The 27,716-nt window shown below is 39.5% G+C and overlaps 1 protein-coding gene across 2 annotated transcripts in view; it reads left to right on the top strand.

Annotated features, from left to right (window-relative positions):
- The window catches only part of atp8a1 (ATPase phospholipid transporting 8A1), a 143,193-nt gene that overhangs the window by 35,888 nt on the left and 79,589 nt on the right, over positions 1-27,716 (top strand). For both annotated transcript variants that reach the window (XM_074673515.1, XM_074673514.1), the window contains exons 3-14: positions 894-993; positions 4,833-4,931; positions 9,689-9,734; positions 9,938-9,978; positions 13,393-13,466; positions 15,372-15,441; positions 15,516-15,643; positions 17,376-17,487; positions 17,991-18,156; positions 21,103-21,230; positions 23,965-24,042; positions 24,931-25,019. In XM_074673515.1, coding sequence (XP_074529616.1) covers positions 894-993; positions 4,833-4,931; positions 9,689-9,734; positions 9,938-9,978; positions 13,393-13,466; positions 15,372-15,441; positions 15,516-15,643; positions 17,376-17,487; positions 17,991-18,156; positions 21,103-21,230; positions 23,965-24,042; positions 24,931-25,019 — 1,131 coding nt within the window. The remainder of the gene's footprint in view (positions 1-893; positions 994-4,832; positions 4,932-9,688; positions 9,735-9,937; positions 9,979-13,392; positions 13,467-15,371; positions 15,442-15,515; positions 15,644-17,375; positions 17,488-17,990; positions 18,157-21,102; positions 21,231-23,964; positions 24,043-24,930; positions 25,020-27,716) is intronic.

Raw genomic sequence — 27,716 nt, 5'->3', positions numbered from 1 at the left:
TTTCATTTTCATTGTATTTTTTTTTTCTCTTTCTTGTTTGTTAAATTTATTATATTTTTTGTTTAATTTATTTTATTTAAAAGATCCTGACATTTTAATTACAGTTAAATACTCTCAAGAAATTAAAGTTTCTTGCTTTTGATATGGTGCACTCACTTTATTATCCCATTTATCATAATTACATCGAGGAAAAAATGGAAAAAAAAATCAAAATAATATTGACAATAATATTGTTTATGGGCAATAATATTTTGGAAAATTATCGTCTAGCAAAATTTGTTATCGTGACAGGCCTAGTTATAGCCATGAAAAAAAACAATCGTAAAAGTAGTTTCCCCTTTAGGAATGATCAGATCAGTGACGTCCAACAACATGGCAAAACTGTTTCATCGTCTGATCAATGGGACTGCTCCTTACAAAGATCAGCTTTGTGTGTAAACTTTTAGCTTAAACTCAATTTATCCGAGAATGACTAAACATAATACACTGCATAATCGAATGAACCTTTTACACAGCTGTAAATCAGGCTGACTCTCAAGCTGCTGAGGGCTTCACCAGCCTCGATTTATTCCACCATCAACCCCCCTTCCACCCAACCCCGATGCAGCACAGGCAACATAGCTCACACCTGTCAGGAGCTGTTTACCAGCCGCTCCACACGCTCCCTCCTGCATCTACATTTCCTTTAAGATCTCATTTGTTTAACAGTGACTGCACACACACACACAGAATCCTCTGTTTGTGCGAGGAAGTGAAAGATTATTTTATCAACGTAAGAACTCAGCATCCGGATGTCAACAATGAAAACTAATCATTTGTTTCTCTCCTCTCTTCTCCCTCCCTCCCTTCCTCCTCAATCCGTGGCCTCGTTTCCTGCTTGATGCCGTCTTCAGCACAGCCAAATATAACGTCCTCACCTTCTTGCCCCGCTTCCTCTACTCACAGTTCAGGAGGGCGGCCAATGCCTTCTTTCTCTTCATTGCACTCTTGCAGGTAAGTTGGGGTCGAAGATTATCCACAAACTGTCGTGTTAAAAAGAAATCACTGCTCTTCTCTGCTTCAGTCTGTTCACATTGGTGTGCCTTTCGTGCTGTTTGGCCTCACCTAGACATCCTCTACAAAGGTCATGTCTGTAATTTTATATAGACACAGACAGGCTCCCTGTCTCTCACACACACATACATACAGAGTACTCTTTATATAGCCTGATGATGAATAATACATGTAATACTACAGTGTGTGCCCCTCCTTTAACAGCAATCTTGGTTTGCCTGCAGGCTCAGTACACTATACTGCAGATTACATACTTTAAGGAGCTGTTAACGGGACAATGGTTTTAGGGTAAAATGCATAAGTATTGTTGCGTTTCAGCCTTGTGTTTACATTTACAATTTAGCCAAGCAGAAACCTCTGGTCTAAGAATGTCTCAGCACCCGGTTCTTTACAACAAAAGACATAAAACCTACAAAGACAACGATTACAAAGGCTTTGTTTGGAGGACAATAGCTGTGGAGATTGAATATAACGCCTCTAAACTTTTTTCGCAATGCCTTTGGTGTGCAAGGGCTTTCAAACGCGAACTTTTGAAAATGACCTCCAAGTTGGAATTTTTCTAAGGCCTGAACCACACGTATATGGATATTTTTTTGATCGGATATCTTTGTCCTAGTTTAAAAAAAAAATCTCCGTCCACACCACGGAAATATCTCTGCCCATACGAAGAGGCCAAACTGAAAATGATCGCCTCTGAAGCCTGCAATGCCATGCCTGGCCGATAAGTGGCACGTTAGCAAAATGTGAAAACCATAGAAGAAGAACGTTATGAGCATGCGCAGTCAAACACAGTGACTTGTTGCTAGGCGCTTGACGTCATCGCGTCAACACCAGCTCCGTTTAATACCGCTACACGGATCCACTCAACTGATATTTTTTTATTTCTTCACTTTTTTTATCCGTTTTTAAAAATCTCCGTTTATGTGGGTGAAATCGCCGTGTTCGTGTGGTTGAGAGGCCCAATTGGAGAGAAAAATATGCGTTAAGGAATATATCTATATGCGTGTGGTTCAGGCCTAAAAAACACTGCTGGCACTGTTTCCGTGTAAACAGTAAGCCGGCATTTTCAGGGGAAATACTGGCGTCATGATCCAGTTCGCACAAGCGCATACAACAGTAAAACAGTACCATTGTTACGATTATCGCGAACTTCAAGGTAATCTGCTGAATCTGCTGACTGTAAACAACAAAATGTGCATATGTTGCTCCACTTCTGCACTTAGTATCCGCCAAAACATGTACCAAAAGCAAGACAGTTATAGCGCCAACTACAGGCCTTGCATGCCTGCTACAGCGTTTTCAGCCCCTCACTTTTTCCATGTAAACACAGATTTTTTTCCCTACAGGTAAGTGTTTTCGTATGAAACATTGTCATGTAAATTGGGCCTAGGAATGCATGAGGAGCTGTAGATCACAGTATTTGGGGCTTTTTCTGTACCCTTACCTTTAAGCTGCAGTAAAACTGCATGGATTTCCCGTTAGTGTGACATTCTTCCTGATACAGAGCCTGAAGTAAAAAATCTAGAGTGAAACAAGTTCTCCACACCGTCACTTTTTTGATTGATAAACAGGAAGAACAAAGACGTACCTGCCCTCAGGAAGTTTGCGGTGGTTTGCTGATTTAATATAGGTCAGCACTAATCCCCTTAAAGAACAGTTAACACCTCAACCAACAATCATCACCACATGATTCAAAGGAAACCAAATCCATGTCTCAGGTGCTGAGAGCCTCTCAGGAAGTATTAAATAATGAGAGAAGAGCAGCTGTAAAGCACCCAGCCTCTGCCTGTGTTAGCGCTGACAGGCTAGCCTTGGCTAATGAGAGCTTTGTGGATGAGAAAGGGCTCAATCCAGTGCCCTTGAAGTCGCTGCTTTGAAAAGCAGCCTGTGTGAATCTTCATTACCTGGCCTGTCGATGGAGCGACCTTGAATAAAACATCTATGCAGATGAGGGAGATGAGGGATCTATTTCGTTCAAGTTTCCTAACGGTGATTGTCTCTGGAGGCCCTCGCAGGGCTTTAATTACACTGGTATTTAGCAGTTAATTTGGAAAGACTTAAAATATCGTCATAATGAAACGTTCAGTGGAAAGGAGAGCAGAAGTTGTTTTGGCTAGAAATACCTTCTTTAACATTTGATGTTGCATTCATTAGTCTTCTATGTCTTCTAAGTGCCAGTTTTTAAAAAATGATTTTAGCTGTTATTTAAATAGCTACTGAAAAGTCTCTTTACATTATTTATGACACCTGCATTTTTTATGTATAAGGAGTAATTTAAACACTATTTCTGGAATCAAAACCTGTTGTATTTCAATATCACATAAATATCTTATTTCATAAAATTTACTATAAGTCCATTTTATACCACTGATATGTTAAAAAGTTAACAGAGAACACTAGTGCATCTAATTGAAGATAGATAAACTCATATTTATGGATATCACACCATCTGAAATTATCAATCACAGAATTTCAATATTAATCATCATTAATCACAATTGGTGTGTCAGGTTTAAATCCTGTATAAATTAATTTAGAGCAAGTTTTCACAGTTTCTGAAGTTGATAATCAAATAGATGCAATGAATTGTGCGTCATGTTATTAACATGTAGCCTTAACTATTCAAACCCACACAGCCACATCAGTGTGGTCAGGGTTTTATTTTTTATTTTGAAAGGACAAAGCTGTTGTTGTATTTTAAACACATAGTACAGCTTTTGTACATTTCATTTTGTCTTCCAAGTTTTTCCTACATCTTATTTGTTTTCTTATTTATCTACTTATATTTTACATTTGTACCCTTTTGTTTGTTTTTATATCAGTAAATCACTATTTGATTTAATTTCTACATTTGCGAGAAATGCCACAAATTCCAGTGTACCTGTTAGGGCTGGGACGAATTGCGATTCTTTTTGAACACCAGACCATGTGAAAAAGTCAAATGATGATGATTATGTCCACAGACTATCAGGAGTCATATTTTCCCATTAAATGCACATCAAGTGAGTTAGAGAGAAACATTTCATCCTTTGCTGAAAAAAAGCAGTAACTTTTTATCCAATCTAGTTTAAAAGCAAAGACTGAAATGAAGAATTTGAATTTGAATTTGAAAAAAAAGAGAGATATTAAATTTCCATTTTTTCTCCCACCCCTAGTACCTTTACTGCCCTAAACCTGTCCAAATGGCAATAAACATCTATTCTTTTCTATTGCACTTAAAGGAAAATAGGAATATGCAGGAGTCCATTGAGTAATTTTTCAGTCATTGTTAAAATGGAACAGTTGCTCTGAGATATCCATTAATCTTTGCAGCATTTGCACTTTTCAGGAGTTTCAGTTTCAGAGGCAGAAGTAAACAAGTCCTGGTACTCATTCTTTTTGGTTTAGATAAGAAAAAACTGCTGTTTTGATGCCTCACCTCAGAATAGTAATGTTTGAGAAAGCCTTGCTATTTGAGAAACGACATCTTTCTTGGTGGGTGTCAGTTGACAAACCTACATGTAAATCAACGCAACATGTTAGGATGTGTAAAAGGCCAAAGCATAAAAAATATCATGACAGCCCTGATTTTTACCGCATAGATGTACTGACAGAGCCATGCGTTTAGTTTGTGTTAGAAGTAATTCAGAAGTTGGGTTTTATTTCTTGACCACTTTCAGACAGGTCTGACATAGTTAGCCTAACTTCAGCCTTAACCGAACCTTGAAACTATTACCATAAGATTTTGTTTATAATGTTCCACCATTCCATTTGTTTTACACATCCTTTTTATCTTTCAGCAAATCCCAGATGTGTCCCCCACTGGTCGGTGGACCACACTAGTGCCGCTGCTCTTCATCCTGGTGGTTGCTGCTGTAAAGGAGATCATTGAAGATTTGGTGAGATGAAAAACAAGAAAAATATCTGTTTATAAAAAGTTGTTAAGCTGTATCAATGAGATTTTGTTTGAATCAAGTTATCAACCATCTTTGCCGTGGATACATGTTGGATGCTTTGTCAAATTGTAATCAGATACCGACCAAACGCAACTGTCTGAGTCTATGACGTGGGTTAAGTGGAGCACGTCATTTAGAAACCATAAACCAGGCCACTTTATCCTAAAGGGACTGTCCTCCTATAGAGAGTGGCTTGTTTTTCCAACACAGTTCAGTTTGCCATCAAAGTGCTGAACTGTGAAGTAGAGATGAATGTTTGATGGTGATGTGACCACAGCAGGATACTTCCAGACATATAGACACACTATCAGACACACACAAACACACACAAACACACAAACTTCTGAGGTCACAGCTGTGCCCACTGCACCCACAGTACTCAGTCAGTCAATTAACCTAGATACTCGATGCTCCTGCACAAAGGAAGTTAATTCTAACAAAACAAAACAACTGTCTGCCCTCCAGAGGAATCAGAACTGTTGAGCAGATGCTCCTGAAGTGCAAATTATTTTGCATGAGGTAGATTTGAGCATTTATTCATTTAGGTGGATTATTTTTACAAAGTCTCAAAAACAACACAACCCTTCGGTAATCCACTCAAGTCCATCCTAACTTAGTAAGGGAATGTTGCATCCGTCTGTATTGCAGTGACCCTGCAATGCGATCCTCTCTGCGGGTCCCGGTGGACAGATACTATTAGCTTCTATTTGGTGCTGAAAGGACCAGCACAGCACTTTTTACCCTCAGCCTGTTGTGAAAAACATGGGAACGGAGTGGTGATGACTCTGTCTTTATTGCTGAAGGTCACCTGCGCACACGTCTGTTCCCTGCACAACACTGTCCCTCATAAGTTGACCTGACAGGGCTACATCGACCCCCAACTTCATGAATGATGCAGAATGCACACACACTGCACAGCACAATGCATCCCCCCATACTGCAGACTGTCTGTGCTGCAGATATTGGTGGTAACTTAATAACTCAGCTTAAAATGTTAGGTAAAAAATAAATATCAGGTCAGACGATATCCTTAGTACAGCAGCTAGATAGAAGAAAACTTGGTTATTCAACCTCCAATGCTGCTGCTCACTGTCTCATTGGGTTTATATTGAAGCCATATTAGCAGGTTAATCAAGGTAACACTGCAGATGCTCTACCCTTTTTTATCTCCCGTTGCCTTCATTTTTCTGTCCACAGAGGCCTGATACTGCAGTATTTATGCATAACCTCAGTGTGCTCCTCCATCCACGGTGCTGTGATTACACACATCATCCTAATACACAGCATCTCCTTTTTTTTCCAAGTCTGTTGGGAGGAAGGGAATGAGAGGAAGAGACAGAAAGAGAATCATAGGAAAAGTAATAAAACATAGTTTTACTGCTTCCACACATGTATGAATAGAAAAAGGGATGTACAGCATGGACAGAGAGCGTGGATGAATGAGACTAGCTGACAGCTTCTGCAGAGAGGATGATGAATGAGGTGTGTAAAGGTCTCCACCAGCAAACTTCTTTTTTTCTATTCATTCCAGGCATAGCGTGGCCAGAGCTAGCCCATTCTTAGGGCACTGCAGCATGTTGCATGGTTATTAAAACAAATTTGTGTCCAGTGAAAAAAGCCAGGGGAGGAAGAGGAATGTAAAAATCTGAGATCAAGAAAACCAAGTAAAACCTTGACATGCAGCACATAATGAATAGAAAAGTATGTTTTTGTGGTTTCGAGACTGCAAGCTTGAGTCCACAGCTCATTAAAGAAAGTCTGGCTAAGGAGAGTGATAAATACCTGTCCTCCATTAGCAGCTCTATTGATGTGACTCACTTCACCTCCGGTCACTGTGGTTTTTCAAGAGCTAGAAAAAGGATTTGTTTGTTTTTTTGTCATTTTTTCCACTTGAATTGTACATTACAATGAGCCGAATTTAACAAAATCAGCTCTTAATTGAATTCCAATTGCAGTGAATTCGAGTGCATCTTCAAAGTAAACAGATTATTAGGCAGGATGTAAGTGGATTTGTCCTCCCCTCCCTAATCAAGCACAGCGCACGGCTCCGTGCTTTCAGAGCTGCGTTTAAAACACAGTGATTATTTATATGAGACGGACTCAGCAACACATTATTACTCAGCGTGATGCTAGTTGACAAGCTGTCCCTTGGTATCAGCTGTTAAAGTCACATTTGATTGCACGGCTGGTCAGCAGACGAGAGAGACATGAGGGGCGGTCATAGTGCTGATGTTTATTTTGATGCTGCCACGTACACCTATACAACAGTTAGTAATGAGATGCTATTTTAATGTACAGAACAGGGATGCACGATCTTTCTGGTTGGTTGTTGTAGACCGGGGGCAACCTTTTCTGTGACTTGCGCTACTTTAAAATACACTCATGCCCAAAGTGCCATGACTTGCTTCTAAAACATTGACAGTCGATAAGACAGTCTCCTTGAATGGTTTTCCATGCTTAGTTATGCAGTGAGAAATGCTATAACTTCCTACCATTGCCCTTTTTTTAACAGTACAGAAATTTTTGAATGTGTTGCTTTGTTTTGCATACTTTGCTAACACTGTGTCGCCGCTAAATAAATGTGATTGAGAGACAGTAGACTGACGTTCCAAGAGATTTGCAGTGATGCACTTGCAAGACAAATTAGCACATTTGTAACGTCAATGATTTAGATTTATTATTTGAAGTTATTTGTTAAATTTTTACATAAGAACATTCTTGTGTTAGATAGAATACAACACAACAGTTTTATAATCTATGTCATTTATTTGTTTTGTCCTCTGTCTCAATGTAATTATTCTCTGTGTGCCAACATAAATATCCTCGCGTGCCAGTTCAGGCACTCGTGCCCTAGGTTGCCTACCCCTGTTGTAGACAGTACATAATGCTAAGGTGTGATCTTTCAGCTTTTAACCCATGACATTTTTGAGTCTACCCCTTTGTTGGGGTGAGTATTGACAAGAACCTCACAATACGATACACAACAAGATACTTGGGTCACAATACGATAATATCACAATATTACAATATTGTGATTTACTACACAGTTAACTATTTGATTGAAAACAACTTTGCTATTTTATCATGTTTGAAATGCAGTGTTTCATACATCTACTTAGCTTGAAAACACAAAGTGTATCAAGTTTGTCACTTAAACTACTGTGACATTCAACTAATGTTGCAAAGAAATTATTGGGTAAAAGATGTGGTCAGTTGGTGAAACTGATAAATACCACTTGGCATAACCAATGTTACCCATTAAAAATCTAATATTAAGCAAAATATTACTATGATTATTATTTTATCAGCCTACCACGCTGTAAAAAAACTAACAGACCCAAGAACATAGGGAAAACCCACATCAACAAGTTTAGGAATACAGTATTTTGAATATACTTTGAGGTTATATTTATTATACAGTTTATGTGAAACATACAGTGGAGTAGCTCTTCAGCGCCATCTACTGCAGTGGAGGCGTGGAAGACGTATTGTACTTCCAACTCACCTAAAAAATGAACTTTTATTTTATCAAAATGTTGATATTGAGAGTTAAAATATTGGTATGGTATTAGCATAGTACAGTTTGGTGCCGTTACAGTTCAGCTTCAAAGGGTTGATGCACACATGCCTGGGTAAGGCTGCATGCGCGCCCCTCCATGGCTGAGCAGTGACATTTGTGCAAGTCTTCGAGTTTTTGTTTGTTGTTATCATGTGCTTATATGCTGAGGTGTTTTTTTCTGGATCTTAAACTACATCTTCTGTTGGGAATAGTCTGGAATTGACTTTTTTCCCCCCTCTCTTCTCCCGTTGCTGTTTTTTTTTTATATCTATTGCAAAGGGGCTCTGGGTAGCTGGCAGCTCCTAGGTTAATCCATTTTCTGTGTTTCCCCAAGTTGGTTTGCTTATATAGCTTGAAAGGGGTGTAACTGAAATGAAACTTCCTCTTGGGGATCAATTAAGTATTCTAATTCGGATTCTGATTTATCACAGGTCAGAGTATTGCGACATATTGCCGTATCAATATTTTTTCACACCTTTACCCCTTTGTTCTTACTTATACTGTTCAGTATGGTGTAAACCTTTTAATGGACATTTTCGAATGACTTTTTCCTCTTCATAAACATAGATATTTGCAGTTATGTAACACTGGATGTTAAATCTTATTTCTCTCCTTTCCACCAATACAAATTCCGATCTAACACTGGTATTGATTTAACACTTTTTATTTGTTGATATGCAGATGACACTGAGGTTTATGTTTAGTAAATGTCTGACTTTTCCAACTTTGTAAACCAAAATGACATAAAAATATATATAAACTGACCGTTATTGTTTCATGGGATCATAAAAGTTCAAATGTGTGGTGAGAAAACCTCTTACACTAATGGAAATAACAGTTTCACTGTAAACTGTAAATGAGGAATTAAACTTGCACATATTTGCGATTTGGTAGTGAAACGTGTAATAACTCTGATGAATTGCTGTAATTATTGTCCTTCATGCTGTTTTAACTCTGCCTTACTCAAATGCAGAGACTGATACCAGGATTGGATTGGTGCATCCCTAATCCCATCAGATTCTCACACAGGAGTAACTCTCCTGCAGGGTTGAACCTGTAAAATGGGCTCTTCCTTTATATCAAAGTAGCCTTTGACTTTAAAATGTGTGATTCTGATTTTGCTCTTTCTCTCTGCTTACAGAAACGTCACAATGCCGACAGTGTTGTCAACAAAAAAGAATGTCAAGGTATTGAAAACCATTTCTTTTGATTCAGTCAGCGCACTGTTGGTTTGCCTGTAGAATGTAAAACTGAATGTAGTTGGGAAATGTTCCTCAATGCTTGTTTTTCACGTGCTTCCCCCTTATGTGAATCTTCCTTATTGGTCACTGTTACTTCCTCTTTGTCTCATACTGTAACTTCCCTTCCTGTCTCTGCTTTCCCAACACAGTTCTAAGGAATGGTGCCTGGGAGATAGTGCACTGGGAGAAGGTATGCACACACACATTGTGTAATAGAATAATCTGCTCATAAGTTTGCATTTCAATAATCCAGAGCTGGAAACAGATCATTCATTCTACCAGTGAACCCTCCATGGTGTAGTTGTCAGCCAGAGAAATCTAACACATACACCCTCTGACCCTTCTAGTATGCAGTCTCTAATTAATCCAGCGTTTCCATGTGGACGGTCATTAGCAGGCGATGCTGGAGGACAAAGACGAACCTCCTCATGATGAAATAATTATCTTATTGTGGCTGGAACTGCAAAAAAGGATGTGGTAAAAACACCAGTCACTGTAGAAATGACCAAGCCTCAGACTTTAAGCTTGTAGCATTTATGAACAGGAAGAAATCTGCACTCATATGATACAATAGCAGTACAGCATAAAACACGCTGACCTAAGCTCAAAAACACGAAGCAGAACATCAGGGAAGAGAATCACATGAAGTGAAACGTCACGGACTAACAAAATATTTAATTCATGCGTTGACTTGGTTCCTGCAGGCACAAATCACCATGTTTCTTGCTGCGTTATGAATGTCCCTCCTTTTAATACACGCAGAAATCTTCTCTAAAAAGGCTAGCTGTGAATAATTAATGCTTTTTACATCTAAAAGCAGCTTCTCTTCAAAATTTCAGTTTGCTGTTTAAGTAGTTACTTTTTTGATCACTCAAACAAGGCCAGCATGCGTACTATAAGTCATTTCATTTAGCTTATATGTTTCCAGGAGTTTGGATACAATAAATTTGCAGTATTCAACAGTAAATATATTAATGCACAGGTGTGGGGACCATTGCAGGACATTTAAAGCGCTGTAGATGAAGTGAGTTAAAGGAATGAAATAAGAACATGCTGTGTCTATGACGCCTTTGATCGTACAAAGAATTATTAATGCGCATAAGTATGATGTGTAGTCTTCACACTGCAAAAATGGAAATCCAAACAACTGTTTATGTCTCAAATTTAGTAGAAAAAATGTTGCCTGAATTGCTTGTAAAGTGGGGTAAGAAAACTAGCTTGTTTCATTTCTTGAAAGAAGACATTATTCTTACTTACTTACCTACTTAAAGAAACTTAGGCCATGTCCTCACGTACCCAGGTATTTGGGAAACCTCATATATTTTTATATGTTTACGCCTGTCATCCACACAAACCTGCAGCTTTACGTCACTAAAAACGGTGTTTTCTGAAAACCCCGGCCAAGGATAAGATTTTGGAAAACTCTGGTTTCAAGGTTTTGTGTAGACGACAGTAAACAGAGTTTTCAGTTCTCAAACATCACAGCTGAATGACGGGGGCTCATTCTGATTAGCTGGCACGGGTTTTACGTGTGGAAAACACTGCTAAATATGGGTTTGAAATGCCTTGAGCCACACTTATCAGCGGATTTGCTGTGTGTGGACCATAGACTGTGAAAAAAATGGACGCCCACTTGCTCGGCTCGAATTGAGGTCTCCACAAAAACTGCTCCCCCTGATGACTGGCTGCAGTGTAGGTTTAAAAACACGGCTTTCCAGTCATTCCAGATGGGCTGTGGTCAAACTTTGAAAAATTATTACACCTCGTAGAAATGTTTCTCACGTCCGATTGTTGTGGTGATTTGAAGATATTATTTGGCTGCCTTGTATTCAAGTCCTCTTTTTTCCGGAAAGTTTTGTTTACATTAGCTTTACGAGGTTAAAAATAAGGCTTTACGTAACGTTTAACAATGATTGACAGCTGCCGTTCTTGTGTATTTTTTTTGAGATTGTAAAACATGTCAGGAGGTAGAGTCAGGAAGTGATTAGACTCTCGAAAGAAAAAAAAACATTTATTATTTTTGTCACCCAGCTCCACTCAGATTCTCCCAGAATCCCTCATCGTCTATACTGCGCAGACTGTGGCTCCAAACTGCTACAATGGTGGCACCTGAGGCGGCGATATTTTGGCTTCAAAACCGTACAATGATAAATGGCGGCGCCATGCTGTCCACTCTATATACAGTCTATGGTGTGGACAAAAGTATTTTTTATCCAACAATGGGGGGTTATTCACTTTTGAAAATACCGTACTACACGTGGACAAGGCCTTAAATACATTTCTCTAACCCCATTTGCCGATTTCAGGCTTCATTTTTGTCTTTTAATATCTTGAATAAGATAAATTCTCCGGACATTTTATGTAAATGTGGCTAATAAGTCTCAAAAGACAGTAAGGCTAACAATAAGACATGAACATTTGCTTGTACTTTGTTTTTTTGCAGTTCATCTTATGAATCAAATTTTAACTCATAAATTTAACAACTTCTTTAATATTTACACATTATTTCATTAGCATGAGATAATTTTCATTCAGCTGTTTGTAGCTTATTGGATTGGTTATATTCCTAGCTAGCTACTTGTTGCTTACCCTGCTGTTGTTTTTACTCCTCTGTGAAATTCATGTGTGATTTAAAGAAGACTCCCGTTGTTTCTTCTCATCATTTGTATTTTATGTTCGCTTCTTTCTCTGTACTTACCTTTGTTTCCTCACCAGCTGTGTATTTTCACTCCTAACTTTCAAATTATGTTTTCACTGATGCTGTTTTATAGGTCGTGCTCAGCAGTAACCAGTTTATCTTCACAGGTTGAGGTGGGCGATATTATTAGAGTAAATGGCAGTGATTTCGTTCCTGCGGATGCTGTCATTTTATCGTCCAGGTATCAGAGTCCACCCTGCTGCCAGACTGTGGAAAACTTCTCTTCCTTTGTTTATTTTTTGCTCTCTCTCAGCTCCTCCTGAGAAGTGATGGTTAGATTATATATAAAAGACACTGTCAAAGTGTTTCACAGTCATTTGAACAAATTTGAACTCAGAAATCTTCACTTATATTGCACAGAGTCTGGTAAAAAGACAAAGTGTGATGATCTACATCTTGTAACAACCATCACCTCTCTGGGCTGGAAAGCTTTTCAGTGAATTTTGGTGTAGATTTGGATCTATCATGTCAACATAAACCGACCTACCTCCTTCACCTTTTCTAAAAATCATTTGGTCCTGCCATGGATTGATTGTCCTCCAAAGAAAAGTCGTCTCTACTCACTCAAACTTCCCTTTGTATTTATTTTTTCTGAGTAGACTTTTGTTTTTGCTCAAAACTGAGCAATTTCAGCATCCTCTTTTTTTTCTAAATGGTTTTGTGAAAAGGTGAACAGATGACTCTGATCATACAGGACTGATCATTTTGCTCTTCTCATCTCCCTGAAACTGAAACAGTTGTCTCTCTCCCCTTACATGTTCGCTGTTTGTCTGTCTTGTCTGTTTTTTTTTTCCTCCCCTCCATCCTTCCTTTATTTCTCATCCTTTTCCTCCCCCTCCTCTCCACATAACAACTGCCACACCTCCTCTCTCTCGCCCCCTGCTGGTGTGTGGTTGGTAATGTCAGGTGGCTGTTGGGGAAGTAGTCAGAGCTGCAAATGGGGATCACCTCCCGGCTGACCTCGTCATACTGTCGTCCAGGTCAGGAAACCAGCAACACTGCCAACAAAACAGCGGTGGGAGAGATCGGGGTTGTGTGGACTTAGTGGGACAGGCTTTTCTTACTCCTGACACGTTAAACAAATATTTGGTCTGATGCAGTGGTCAAAAGGAAGTTTCCTCATTGTATCTTAAAGTGGTTTGGCATCCTCAATTTGAATCTCTTCATTGTGTTTTACTTTGTGCAGTCGACACTTTTCAATGTTTGGCTGAAACATCTAACACTGCAATGATTAAAAAAAGATAAATACTATCAAAGAAGTTTTGGGTGTGAATATATTTTACATATTCCTGCCCTTGCATGGCTTGTTTGGCACGCTGAATGCAGCACCTTAACTTGACGTGACAAACTGCATGCAGTCTCGTTTCAAGATGTGAAGCTGAGCAGCATCTTGAACCTGTAGTTGTGTTGATCTCATGCAACTCACATGCAAAGAGTCGGTATTACAACTTAAAGTGATGCTCGAGGATGGAACAAGTTGGGTCCTATCACAAGGTTTAGGGCAGAAATTACCCCTACAGCAGTGTTTTTGTGCAGCAGAAGCCCAGAGCGCTCGCACCAAACACTCCCTCCCTGCTCGTCTGCCGGTTTCCTCTGCACGCAGACGGGGCCATATTTTACTTGACCAAAAACACAAATAAATGGACTCCCACCGAAAAAATCTGATATCAGTCTGCATTCACCCTTTATTTAGAGAATTTTCAGCTCCTTACTTTCTCTAGTTCTCATCGTGTCGTAAAACAGCGCTACCTCCGCTGCAGAGCCACAGTTGGCTATGAGGCACTCGCCACTTAGTGTATCAGTCCGCGCGTGCGGCGTGCTAGATATAAACAAAAGCAGGTAGTCTGCCAGGACGAAGAGACACGATGAGAACTAGAGCCTTATTTAGCTGTGTTTTATGCGAAAGTAACGCGCTGAAAATTCTCTAAATAAAGCGTGAATGCAGACCTATATCAGATTTTTTCGGTGGGAGTCCGTTTATTTGTGTTTTTGGTCAAGTAAAATATGGCCCCGTCTGAGTGCAGAGGAAACCGGCAGAGGAGCAGGGAGGGGGTGTTTGGTACGAGCGCTCTGGGCTTCTGCTGCACAAAATCACTGCTGTAGGGGTAATTTCTGCTCTAAACCTTGTGATAGGACCCAACTTGTTCCATCCCGGAGTATCACTTTAAGCTCTTTTTCATCAGTACCTTTGAGAGTTCACTTCCATCTGATGACTAATAGCAGCAGATCCCAAACCTCCCATTGATTGTGGTCGGGCTTCAGTGTCCAGATCTCGTTTTGATTTCCCCCTCCCTCCTTTCTTGTGTGTGTTTTTGGACCAGACTCTGGAATAAATAAATCACTCCATTAAAAGAGTAGCTAACCAGAGCCCCAGTTCACCTTAAGCACCGGCATGCTCTCCCTGCCTCTGTCCCCGTGCCCAGAGTCTGTCAGAGGCCCATTTGTCTGCTCTGTTTGTTGTGCTCGGCATGCCTGCTTGCTCCTATCACCCCACTATGGTGTTTCCTCTTCCTCTGTTCTCTCTGACCTTTCTGTAGTGTTTTAAAGTTCTTCTTGATAGACAGTTTCACAAACAAAGAAGCTATGTCAGATTAAGGGATAGTTTGTGTACATAAAGTCAGAAACTTCCTCTCTGTAAAACTTTGAAGTAGTGTTTTGTAACTGAGTAGATGTGAAGCTGACATGCAGCGTCTTTGTTTGTAGTGACCCCTCTTTCCTTAACTGTAGAGGGAAAAAGTGCATTAGACCTAAATTTCCTCTTTGCTGATAGTTTATAAAGCTGAGTCAAACTCTTTTATAAGATAAACCAGATGTATTCAAGTAGATAGTAGTTCAGTCATTTCATGATGCAGCTCCAAGTGTCTTAATCCTCTTCCTCCCAACAGTGAACCACAGGGTATGTGCTACATCGAAACGTCTAATTTGGATGGAGAAACAAACCTTAAAATCAGACAGGTGAGCATCTTTTTTAAAGTCTTTGTTCACAAACTCCGATCACTTTTATGATGCTTCTCTTTATCCACCTCAAGGGTCTGCAAACGACTGCAGACATAAAGGACATCGACAGCCTCATGCGACTCTCAGGGCGGATGGAGTGCGAGAGCCCGAACCGCCATCTTTATGAGTTTGTTGGAAATATTCGTCTGGATGGACACAGGTGAGGGAAACTCCCTGCCTCGCCCTCACCTTTACAGGCTGTGGTTTAATGAAGTGCTTTTGAAGTAAAGGAAGACTATTCTTCATTGCTCAGTTTTACCAGCATACAGCTTATGTAAACACACAGGCTTAACTCACTCAAGACACAAGCTGCAGTTTTTACAGCCTATAATATATACGCGTGAAATCAAATGTTATATTCGAGTTTGTGCCAAAGAAAAATTAAATTAAAAAAAAAAACTTGTAAAAATTTAGATAAAAATTCAAAGAAGAAAGAAGTGAGCAGGTGTTTCAAACAGCACCAACATCTGAGCACATTGCCGATCAATGCCTGTTATGGTCTAATGATATGAGCTTTGTCAAGTTGAATGACTCACAACTAAGGATTTGTTTCCATAGGACTTACAGCTGCATCATAAATTGTCAATTCATCTGTTTCAATATAAATCTAAAAGAGGAATTAATTCTTAAAGAGGCTGTAAGGAGTTTGTAATTTATCTTGCAAAAGTCTCTTTTAGATATATGGTTGATCATAATCCACACTTTAAAATGAGATAATCAGCACCAATGTGGGTTATTTTGAAATGCTACTTCCTTGCTTCTTCGTAGCTTCCCGATCAGGTTGAGCAAGACTGGATTGATTTACGACATATCCAAGTCTCTATGACAACACCACTGGCAAAGTTTAGAGTTGAGAAGAGAGATCCTAGTGATGATGGTAGTCTAACTGTCAGACAGAAAAAGGACAGAAGAGCAGAAGAAAGCCAAACAGCCGAGTGATACAGCCTGAGCTAAAGGCTAAAAGTAGTTTTTGCTAACGCTCATTCCAACCCACAGTCAGCAGTTATTCTGCAGTGGTCTGTTCAAACTTGAGAGTCTATCAATAGCATGAAGAGCGAGGTTACGTTAGCACTGCTTGGTAGATGACTGGCAGGACATAGCTAACCAGGAATTACTGACGTTACACATTACAGACACATCTCACAGCATCAGGCTGTCAGCTACGTATGGACGGCTGCTAAACACTGTAAGAACTGACAGTTTGCCTATTGACACGTTAGCCTACGGATACGTTGTTGCACCAGGCTGCTAGTAGCGCTAGATAAAGCCGGGGCTTCTGACGAACAGTACAAACCTGACTGTTGTTACGTTTCTAACAACAGCGCTACATAACTGTACTGATAAATACCTTACCTAGTCGAGTTGTATCTGGTAAAAAGTTGTCTTAAACAAAGAAAATTAGTTCCGAAGCAAACACACACTAAACTTTGTCTAGTCTGTTACCAGGGGAATAAGAAACCAACTTTTTACTCGTGTTTGTTAAACTGAAGTTAGATCTATCATTTATCAGTCTTTTATAAGACTTTTTTTTTGACTGTTGCTCAAGTTAGAATTTTTGATCTAGAAAGGATTGTTAGTTGTTCCTCCTCTGATATTTGTTTACAGAGATAAATGATTCATTGTCTGAATACTGCCCACAGAAGCTGGGACAACACTGCAGTGATGTGTATTCAGTCTGCTTTTGCTCAACACACAGACTGTTGTTCCTGCTAACACCGAAGCCAGCTTGGTGTGATTGGTCAAAACTACTCAGTCTACCAGCACACATCACAGGACACCAGAAAACGTCTCATGCTAAGAATACAGATCCCCAAGTTCAGCTTTTACACTGACTTTGTTATCATGTTACTCCCTGTAAAATAAACTCATGGCAGTTATGTTTCTTATTACAGTACGGTCCCACTGGGTCCAGACCAGATCTTACTGAGAGGAGCTCAGCTGAGAAACACTCAGTGGGTGCACGGCGTGGTGGTCTACACTGGACATGACACAAAACTCATGCAGGTAAAACATTTCTGGAAAGCATCTGCAGGGCATTACTTACAGGAATAGTTAAAAATGGTTTCCTTTAGAGCTGGGATGATATGCTACTCCAGCTCAATTCTTTTACGGGTTTTTGGGGGGTGCCAATTCGATTTAAATTGTGATTATTCGATATTTTCGATTTTTGTCATCGTTAGTTAGCTTTTTTAACACCGTTGATATTGTCTACAGACTATACCAGGAGCCATATTTTCCCATTAAATGCACATCACGTGAGTCAGAGTGAAACATTTCACCCTCTGCTGGAGAAAAGTGGTAACTTTTTTCCAATCCAGTTTTTAAACAAAGACTGAAATGAAAATTTTGAACTAAAAAGAAGTCGTTTTTTGACAGAGAATCCTTATTTTAATATTGTCAAACAAAAAAAATCACGGTATATCGTATTTGGAATTTTTCTCTTTCCTGTAAAATTGCAGTATTTTCTGACTTTCTTTTTATTTAACATTGTCGGTTTTCTCATCCAGAACTCCACTCGGCCTCCTCTGAAGCTCTCCAACGTGGAGCGCATCACCAACTTTCAGATCCTCGTGCTCTTTGGCTGCCTTCTGGCCATCTCTCTGGTCTGCTCCATCGGCCAAACCATCTGGAAGTACCAGTACGGCAATGATGCCTGGTACATGGATCTGAACTGTAAGAACCCCACCAGCCCTACGCTGCTCCTCTTATTCCACATATTTTGTCTCACTTGTCCATATCAGCTTATTTCTTTGTCATTTTAAGTTCCTAAATGCTGGTATGTGTCGTGTCGTTGTTTATGTTGCCTCAGTTAAACTATGTTTCGCATAACAAGTGAAATATGTGGCAATCGGGAATGACTAGATTCCCTGTTAACTGAGAACAGACAGCTGTGACATGCATAGATGTGTTGTGAATGAGTGAAAAAGAAATGGTTGAATATCACTGCGCTGCTGTACTTTTTGGTTCCTTTCTAATGTTCTGTTTGATTTTGTTGTTTTCTTTGTTGTCGTTTTTTTAACAGCTCCAGGTAACAACCATTTAAAAGCCTTGGCCATCCGTGAATGACCCTCCCTTACTAACCCCTTACTGAAGCTCTGCCTTTGCTAAGCAAATGAAGCCCCCTACCCTCGCCCCTAAATGGTTGCCCTACTTTGTATGGGCCCATGCCATGGACAAGCACATACCAGGGATCCAACAATAGGTTTTTCCCCTCCAGCTCTCTTGTACCTTCGTCTAGTTATTTTCAGTGCCTGATGCAAACAGTGTCTCACTTTTCCTCCATTTTTTTCTGCCACGTTAAACACTTTGCAGATCCCGAGCTTCAGACCCTCATCTTTTGTTTCCCCTCCTACAATTCCTTAAGAAAAATGAATAGCAGCATTTACTTTGACTGCCGGGGGGTGATGTCGTACACGGGAAGCTTTCATAGCAGGAGGCGCCTATTTGTTTATGGCTCGAATACAACATGTGGTGCAACCCAAGGGGCAAGAGCTGACATTTTCTAAATGCCTCTGCAGCCTTCTTTTTCCTCTGTGGATTTCAAAGGACAGCTAGAGAGGGAAGGAAGGGGGATGAAACCTTCTTAGTTATTACATGTTTTATAAAGAAATCTTAGTAATCTAAGCTCCTTTGGCAGACATTGTTAAAAACATGGGCTGTTCAGACTGTGAGGCAGTTATTCTGTTGTAATGAAGCTCTGAACCTGGTATGCAAAGTGATTATCGTGGCACTCTGGCCATTACTCTGTACCCTGATAGACCTGTTTAGGAGAGGTTGTGCCCTGGTCAAATCTAGCTTGCACTATGACTTACACTGTTCCTTTTTTTAGAAGATGTTCGCATTGGCTCCGATCGGTTGTGCTCGGGTTTTTTACAGTGTTACCAACAATGGCGTTCAAACCCTTTTACAAAAACAAGCAATATAAGACTGTGGAGGGGAGTGTAAGTCATAAAGCAGGTGTCCATTTTGAGACTGATTGTACTTCATAAGGAGTTGTTGAGACTCTTTCCAGTGCATATTATCCAACCTGTGACAAAAGAGAGAGGTGGAGCGACCGTCCAATTCCTGACATCTCATTAAACTCACATCATTAAATGTCAACAGGAGCAGAAGAGTCAATGTTAGCCACCTGCACAGCACACAGGCTCATATGTCACTGAAGCTCGAGATTATGCATGACCTGTGAATAATTAATTTAACATTGACCCCTTGCAGATTGCTGAATCAGCTCAGCGCATTCGTTTAGCATATACATTGTGAAAACTTTACGTTAATGCAGATTTGGTGCTGAATGTGTGGCGCTATGTTTCGCATATGTGCCACGTCTATTATTCACTGAACCGTTAATCTCATTGGATTTATGCTGACTATCTCTGTCAATAAACAGATGATGATGATTTAACTGACAGCATGGTGCTTCAGCTTTTACAGCAGGGTTGAGGAGATGTGGTCCTCTTACACAAAAGGAACTCTATTTATTAAAAAAACAATTCAATAATTTCAAAAATTATAAAATAACTACAAGTCCATTTCTTCAACAACCTTCTGCAAATGGTTTTGTTTGAAATCTTTTCATTTCTGAATGCTTGATTAGACATAATGAGGGCTTAAATTTTCATATTATTGAAAGAGAGACTTTAGGAGAGGACATCAAGTGTCCCTTTTGCACTTGCGTGACTTGTGCATGGCCTGGTTTGATTTTAATTTTCTTAATGACTCTGCACTGATCCAACACAAATCACTCTCATCTGACGGCAGAAATTTTCACGTAACATCGCATAACAAGCTGGCTTTTAGAAATGAGTGAAATGAGTTGATGTAGTGATCATCATTAACATCCAAAACGTCCTCGCTGGCATAATCCACCCCCTCTTTTCCACTCCTTGTTGGTTGAGAATGTGCTATGGACTGAATTCTCCCTCCTTTGTCTTGAGAGCATCCAATATGTTTGTCTTCCTCCCCACTTCTGAAAAAAAAAAGTACTCCCTTTGTGTGTTGTTGTACTAGCAGTAGCTTCCATTCTGCCACTTTCTTTGTGCCATCCAGTTCTTTTTGATTTGCAATCGTTCTGTCATGAGGGAAGGGCTGTCCCTCTCAACCCACAATGCTAAGATCAAGGCTTGGGGTTGAGGAAGGTAACATTTGCACCTGCTGCAAGCTGAGGAAAGGTAAATCACATCCCTCCTGTTTTTATTTTTGGTGTCAGTGGGGTTAAATGTGGAGCACTGCCAAATGTTTGGGCTTCTGGGGGGACCAGCACCATCTTGCATAGTGCTTTGTTGAACTCATCGCCTGGATCATGCTGGATGCCAAGGCTGCTGCTGTGACACTAATGACATTTGAGATAATTCAGTCCCTGTCCGCTCCTTCTGAATCTTTGGGACGTTAAATTTGACTGTTAATCAGCCGAGTCAAAGAGGATGAGGTTGGGTGGAAGAAATGGTTCTTTTCCAGCTAATGCTCAACGTTGGCCCAAAACCTTCTCTGGATTGGGTTAATATTGGCCATTGGCTGGAAGAAGCTTTGGGCATTTTTCTTTTACTAACTCACATTTATAAACCAGTACTGATGACTCTCTTGTGTATCGCCTCCCTTTCTCCAACACTCGTCCCTTGATAGATGGCGGGGCGGCAAACTTTGGCCTCAACTTCCTCACCTTCATCATCCTGTTCAACAACCTGATCCCCATCAGTCTCCTGGTCACTCTGGAGGTCATCAAGTTTATCCAAGCATTCTTCATCAACTGGGTGAGTCGAGCTACTGTCTCCAACTTAGCTTAGCTCAGGGATGGGGACTCAGGTTTGTGACTCTGACTCGAATCATACTTAAGTCGCACACACAGAGACTTTAGACTTAACTTGGACTTGCGTTTTTTGGACTCATTAACAATCATTTTGGGTTGTTTTTTTTTTATTAAGATTGAGGAAACTCAGACAAGCTGAATGAGATTTTTCCCCTTTTTTTCATGGTAACCATGCTAAGCACTTTGTACATCCGGTGTGTGCCTCGCAGCATCAAGTGGTATCACTTGTACATCAGATTACGACAGTAGCAACCAGCGGCAAACCTGTAGCTGCTGCTGAACCATTTGTCATTACATTTGGTTATAAAAACTTTAAACAGGATGGCACCAACAAACAGAGTGCTGACTGCAAAATCTGCAGGATCTGGATCAAAGATGCTGGATCCACCACATCTAACCACTGGGCCTGTACAATAGGGGGCAAGATGTACTGTAACTATGTTTATGTTGGAAGAATACAGTTTCTTTCAAAAGCATTCATCATGTGTTTTATTCTTATTGCAATATGAAGAAATGTGAAATGGATTAGGCAATGGTGATTATATAACAAACAACAAATCAGTACTGCTAATAGATAGGAGTGGTAATAATACATTAAATGCTTTGAATGCTTTTCATAGATGGGTGATTCTTCAATTAAGGGAGTTTTTCTGTCCCCAGGGTAGAGTTTTAAGAAGAAAAATGTTATTTTACAAAAAACAAATTTATAGGGGTTAGGTTGAAGAAGTTATGAAAAAAAGTAACTGTGTCTAAATAATGATATTTTAATACTTCTCTGTGTTGAAAATTTAAATGTGCAAGATTTTCACTGTTTTGGGCTTGTCACCTGTGAGACCGTTATGACAAATTTAACTTTTTGCAGAAAATGTTGGTTAAGTTTTAGACTTGCTAAGCTAATAGGTTAGCTAGCATACGATGTACACAAAATATATGTAAATAAAGTGAAATTTCCTCCTTATTAGTTAAAATATTCAAGTAGTAGCTCGTTTGGTGACGCCTAATAAACATACTGTCACATCAGGGTGTATGAAAGATAATATTACTCACATTTATGGGCATAAAAAAATCAGGCTTCTGCATCATGTCTTATATCTTCTGGAGCATCTAATTAGCATGCTACAATGTTGGTAATTTTTTGTAAAAACTTTATTAGTTTGTGGAATGTTGAGTGTGATGGTAATGACAATAAGGGCATAAGGGACAGCACAATTTACCTATGAATTAAACAGGTTGAACAAATATAAACCATATGAATTTGAAAAATGTCTTTTAAAGTTGTTATGAGGAAAAGTAAACTGAAGATTTGAATAAATTTGTCACTTTCATTGCTTTATTAAAGAGGGGATGTTAAAATACCTGGATTGGGGACAAGCCCAAAACAGTGTAATTTTTGCACAATTGAATTTTCAACATGCAAAAAAAGTGTTAAAATATTATTGAGACAATTATTTTTTCATAGCTTCTCCAACTGAACTCTTACAAATACAATAATTGTTTTTTTGAATAACATTTTTTTTCTTGGAAATCTACCCTGGGGACAGAAAAACTACCTTAAATGAAGAATCACCCGGAGACTTGACTGACACTTGTGACCTAAGACTTGGGACTTGACTTGAACTTGCAAAAGAAGACTCGTGAACGTCTCTGGCTTAGCTTAACTGCTGTTTTGAGAGGAATGCTCTACTTTGTCCACAGGTGCTATGCAAGTTTTTTTGACAGCTGAGTTCATCTCAGTTTGTGCAGCCTTTTAGTGTCGTTTCTTCTTGTTTTACAGTCTGCAACCTTCAGTTTGATTCACTTTCAAAGCTCTTGATCCCAAATGCAGCAGGCAGCAGTTTTTTTCTACCAGCTAAAAGAAAGCCTCTTAAAAAACACACTGTGTTCTACCTGCCAAACATCAAATGGATGACTGAAAAAGTTAAAAGCAAACTTCTGAACAAAGTCAAGAGTCGGTGGTGGTTCCCTTGGGAGCTCGCGGAGATGATAACAAAGCAGAGAAGTGATGTTGAAACCTGCTGGATCTAATGAGAAGCAACTTTTTTTCTACATGACCTTTGAAAGCTGGGGCTGGATGATGAAGTGTTCTTATGCATCTAAGATTTGACCTGAATAAGTGGAAGTTTTGTTTCTATGATTGGCTATCTGTTGTCATTATTGCTGCTTAGTATCTGGATGAGCATAAATTAATTGAAATTTAAAAAAAAAATAATCATGCTGTCATCTTGCACAGGATAATGTTTAAAAAAGGCAGAGTAAAGTCTAGACTTATCTTCCTAAATCCAATTGTTCTCCTAAATATTGTGCTCTTACATTATGAGTAACTAGGTCAGCCCCAGCAGCTATCTCGGCTGAGGAATCGTACTGTTGCTTTTGCCTAAAGTTATTCTGAGCTTCTTTTGTCATTAAATTTTAAATGAAAATCCTCGCAAGGATTTTTTTTAACAACATTTAGGACAGTTCTCAGTTGGCTTTGCTTCCCACTGCTTGGGTTTGTTCAGCGTTTTCTTGAGGGGATGAGACTGAACAAACTCACAGTTGCTCAAGTGAATTTATACTAGTTTTACTTCATCTTTGTCTTTGATTTTTTTTTAAACCAGCTGATGTTGAGTTTGAGTGATAGAAAAAATGTTGTCTCTTGAGAGAAGTGGCACCAAAAGTTTTTTGTGGTTTGTTTTAAGGACACTGATATGCTCTATGAACCCACAAACACACCAGCCATGGCCCGCACCTCCAACCTGAATGAAGAATTAGGCCAGGTACGTATGAAACGTATTACTTTAAAATTAGGGCTGTCACTTTAACGTATTAATTAAATTCATTAATTACACCTTAAATTAATGTGTTATAAAAATTAGCGTGGTTGCAAATATTGCTTTACAAATATGTACTGTAAGATGTTTTATAATTAGTGCAAAAATCAATAAATGACAGTTAAAATGAAAATAAGCACAACCAACTCATTCGCTGCCAGTCATTTACAGCGCATCTTGAACGATCTTTCAAGACCCAAATAATATTGTTTTCTATGACCATGAAAACACTGAAAACTACCTAAGAAGATAGACTCTCTTCCTTTATATCACTCTTCCTGTTTTTGATCCAAAAACAGACAAACCGTACTTTTTTGGATCGCATTTATCTCGGCGTGCCATCTTTTGATCCTTTTCATGATCTCTGTCATCTCTCTCACGATTGCACCACTCTTTCTCTCTGAACTACCTCGACACATCCTCAGTTTGAGCATGAGCTGCCTGAACTTTTCTAACTTACAGCGTCTCGCTATGCCTCTGTCATCACATCTTCTCCTCATATCCATGCTGATCTCTCAACCAAGGAGTGCACCGCTCTCACCCACAGTCGTTTCCGAGCAGGATTTTAGTTGACAAAGTCTGCCAGACCCGCCTCTTAAGACGTCAATGGCAGCAAACAGAGACATTTTTATTTTAGCCAGTTGAAAAAAATGTGGATTTACAATTCTTCTCTTCTTTGTGTATTCATTTGATTAGTCATACACTACAATTTTGTAATGCCAATGTGATTAATTAGATTAATTAATTACAAATCCTGTAATTAATTAGATTTTTCTAATTGCCTGACAGCACTATTTAAAATTTAGTCTCATTCTGTCTCCTTTTCCAATCCAGGTGAAATACATTTTCTCTGACAAGACTGGGACCCTCACTTGCAACGTGATGCAGTTCAAAAAATGCACCATTGCCGGGGTGGCTTATGGGTACGTTATGTTTTCCTTACTTTTTAAACCTGCTTCCCCGTTTGCACCCGCCGCCGTTACCTCTGCTCTCACCATCATTAAATGCCGAGTGTGCATCGCTGTACATCTGGCGTCTCTTCCTCTCCTCCCTCGCCTTCTCATTAGCAGCTGCATCAGTGCTCCTCTCAACATAAACTATAAATAAAAGACAGCCAGACGTTTGCAAGCAAAGGCACTTCACCCTCTTCTGCAGGCTTTCGTCCTTCGTTTGTCACGTTGAAGACTTTGTGTAAAACCAGCTAAATATTTCAGTACTCTCCCCAAAAGGTGCAGAGATTAAAATTCTCTTCACAAGTCAAAAACAAGGTTGATGATAACAATACAGATTATGACATTATGATTAGTTTCACAGTCCACAGTTTTCTTTTCCCAAACGCCTCACTGACATTAAAGCTTTTCTATTAAATCTGCCTTTCATTAAGTCGGCCCTTAATGTTTTTCCATCTGAATATGGTGGCATTTATTGGAGTGTGTTAGATAATTAGCTTCAATGAATGCAAACCAAGTGGGAGAGCAGAGCATCTTCACAGAAGCAAAGTAAGTGCAGGCGTGACAGTACATGATTAATCCCATTAGGATTCAATTAAAAACCTGATTGATGAAGTGCAGGCTGAAGGACAAAAGAGTGTTTTATCTGGCGTGCTCTGTACCAAAGCTCACAGCATGGATACAGACAATGTCTCCTTGTTGATATCAGAATCAAAGACATGGCGTACTTGTTGCTGATGTGGTGATACACTTCTTTAAACTCTTCCTGCTTCAGTCAGTCAGTTCTTTCCATTTTTAGGCACAAAGATGTTTTAGGAAAAGACTTTCTTTCTTTTCGTTTTTCGTTTTTTTAAACTCTTATTTAATTGGGTCAACCCCGCTGGCCGTCAGGGAGAGACACTCCTCTCTACAAAGGTTGAAATGAGACAGCAGTCTCTCTCTCTGTCTCCCTTTTATCCCAAGCAGAGATGTTTTCCTTTGATTCTCTGCAACAAGGACTCCCTCTTATGCAACTGATAAATATGGATGAGCGTTCCATATCAGAGAGAAAAAGCCAGTTTATAATGAGGCAGGGCTGTTTTTGATGGTGCCATCATTTAGGTTTCCAAAACAAGAGTTTTTTCAAAAGCTATGTACAGTACAGGCCACTTTTCTGATTTTAACAGTAGCAGTAAAGTAAAGTAGGGCTGTATGGACAATTTTTTCTCCCAAAACCTAATCTGACATTTTTTCTGATAGTTTTTTCTTCGAGGGGCTGTGAGGAGTTGAAAAGTGATCTAAAGAAGGTTCCCTTCTAGATATATGCCTGACTGTAATCCACACTTTAAAATGAGATTATAAGCACCAGTATCGCCGGTTACAGGTTATTTTAATTTTAAATTGCTACTTCTTAGGTTCCTGATTGGGCCTAACCAGGGCCGGATTGATTTACGGCACGGCAAGTCACTATGATGTGTTTTTTCTGCTGAAAACGATTTCTGTGATTAATTTTATAGTGATGGTGGACACAGGAGCCTAACTGTCAGACAGAAACAGGACAGAAGAGCAGAAGAAAGATAAACAGGAGAGTGATACAGCCTGAGCTAAAGGCTAATTAGCCTTTAGCTTTAGCTGTATCACTCTATAATACCAGGGCTAAACTGTTTGTGCTAATGTACATTCCAACCCACAGTCAGCAGTTATTCTGCAGTGGTCTCTTCAAACTTGAGAGTCTATCAATAAAGTGAAGAGTGAGGTTATGTTTGCTCTGCTTGGTAGATGACTGGCAGGACATAGCTAACCAGGATTTACAAACATTTCACATTACGGACATGTCGTAGAGCACCAGACTGCCAGCTGTGCTAAATATAAACAGCTACTAAGCCACTTACAAACTGACAGGGTTTACTTGTTGTCACGTTAACCCACAGATACGTTGGAGCACCTATGCTACCGATAGCGCTACAGACAATGTCTGCTTGATGTCACATTTCAAACGGTAGTGCTACGTAGCTTTACTGATAAATACCTTGCCTTGATGTTGTATCCAGTAAAAAGTTGTCTTGAACAAAGAAAATGTGTTTTGATCCAATCTCCATTTAATTACAAAACAAACTAAAAGTAATTTTAATACAGCGTGCAGAGACTCCAGGCCACAAGAGGGCGAGGGAGTGCAATTAAAACAGATCCTCCTCACAGCATCTTTAATATTTCTCTAAATGTGCTTTTCACATAATAGTTAATATGTTTGTTGTTACAAACTAAGCTAAAGGGACATTAAGTTCTATCGTACACCAGGCACATGTGTCGTGATTTCCCAACCCACACAGTCGTTATTTTTATAGTCCTTAATTTAAATGAATAAACATGGAAGTACGTAGCACTTTCTCTGTGGCGTGACTTGTACTTTGGTGCCGGCACACACACAAAGCCCCCCTGACACTGCCGCTTGCATGTGTTCCTCACCACAAATTAAGTGCTGCTGTAATTAATAAAGCCAACCCCAAGGGTGTAGACATTAATTAATTCCACTGGATTGGCGTCCAAATCTCAAGGAGATAGACTATTGGGTTAGAAAGGCTGCCACAATCCTCCTGAGTGTTATTAATTTTGGAGTAGAGTGGGAACATGTTTTTTAGATGGACTCAAGTGACAAATGTGGAAAATTATGTCTCAGTTTTTTTTAAGTCA

This window comes from Halichoeres trimaculatus, unplaced genomic scaffold (assembly GCF_033239565.1).
Source record: "Halichoeres trimaculatus isolate MK-OKI-2021-1 unplaced genomic scaffold, fHalTri1.1 fHalTri1_scaffold_7, whole genome shotgun sequence".
Classification (NCBI taxonomy): domain Eukaryota; kingdom Metazoa; phylum Chordata; class Actinopteri; order Labriformes; family Labridae; genus Halichoeres; species Halichoeres trimaculatus.
Note: the sequence above shows the minus strand (reverse complement) of the source record. Positions and strands in the feature narration are given on the sequence as shown.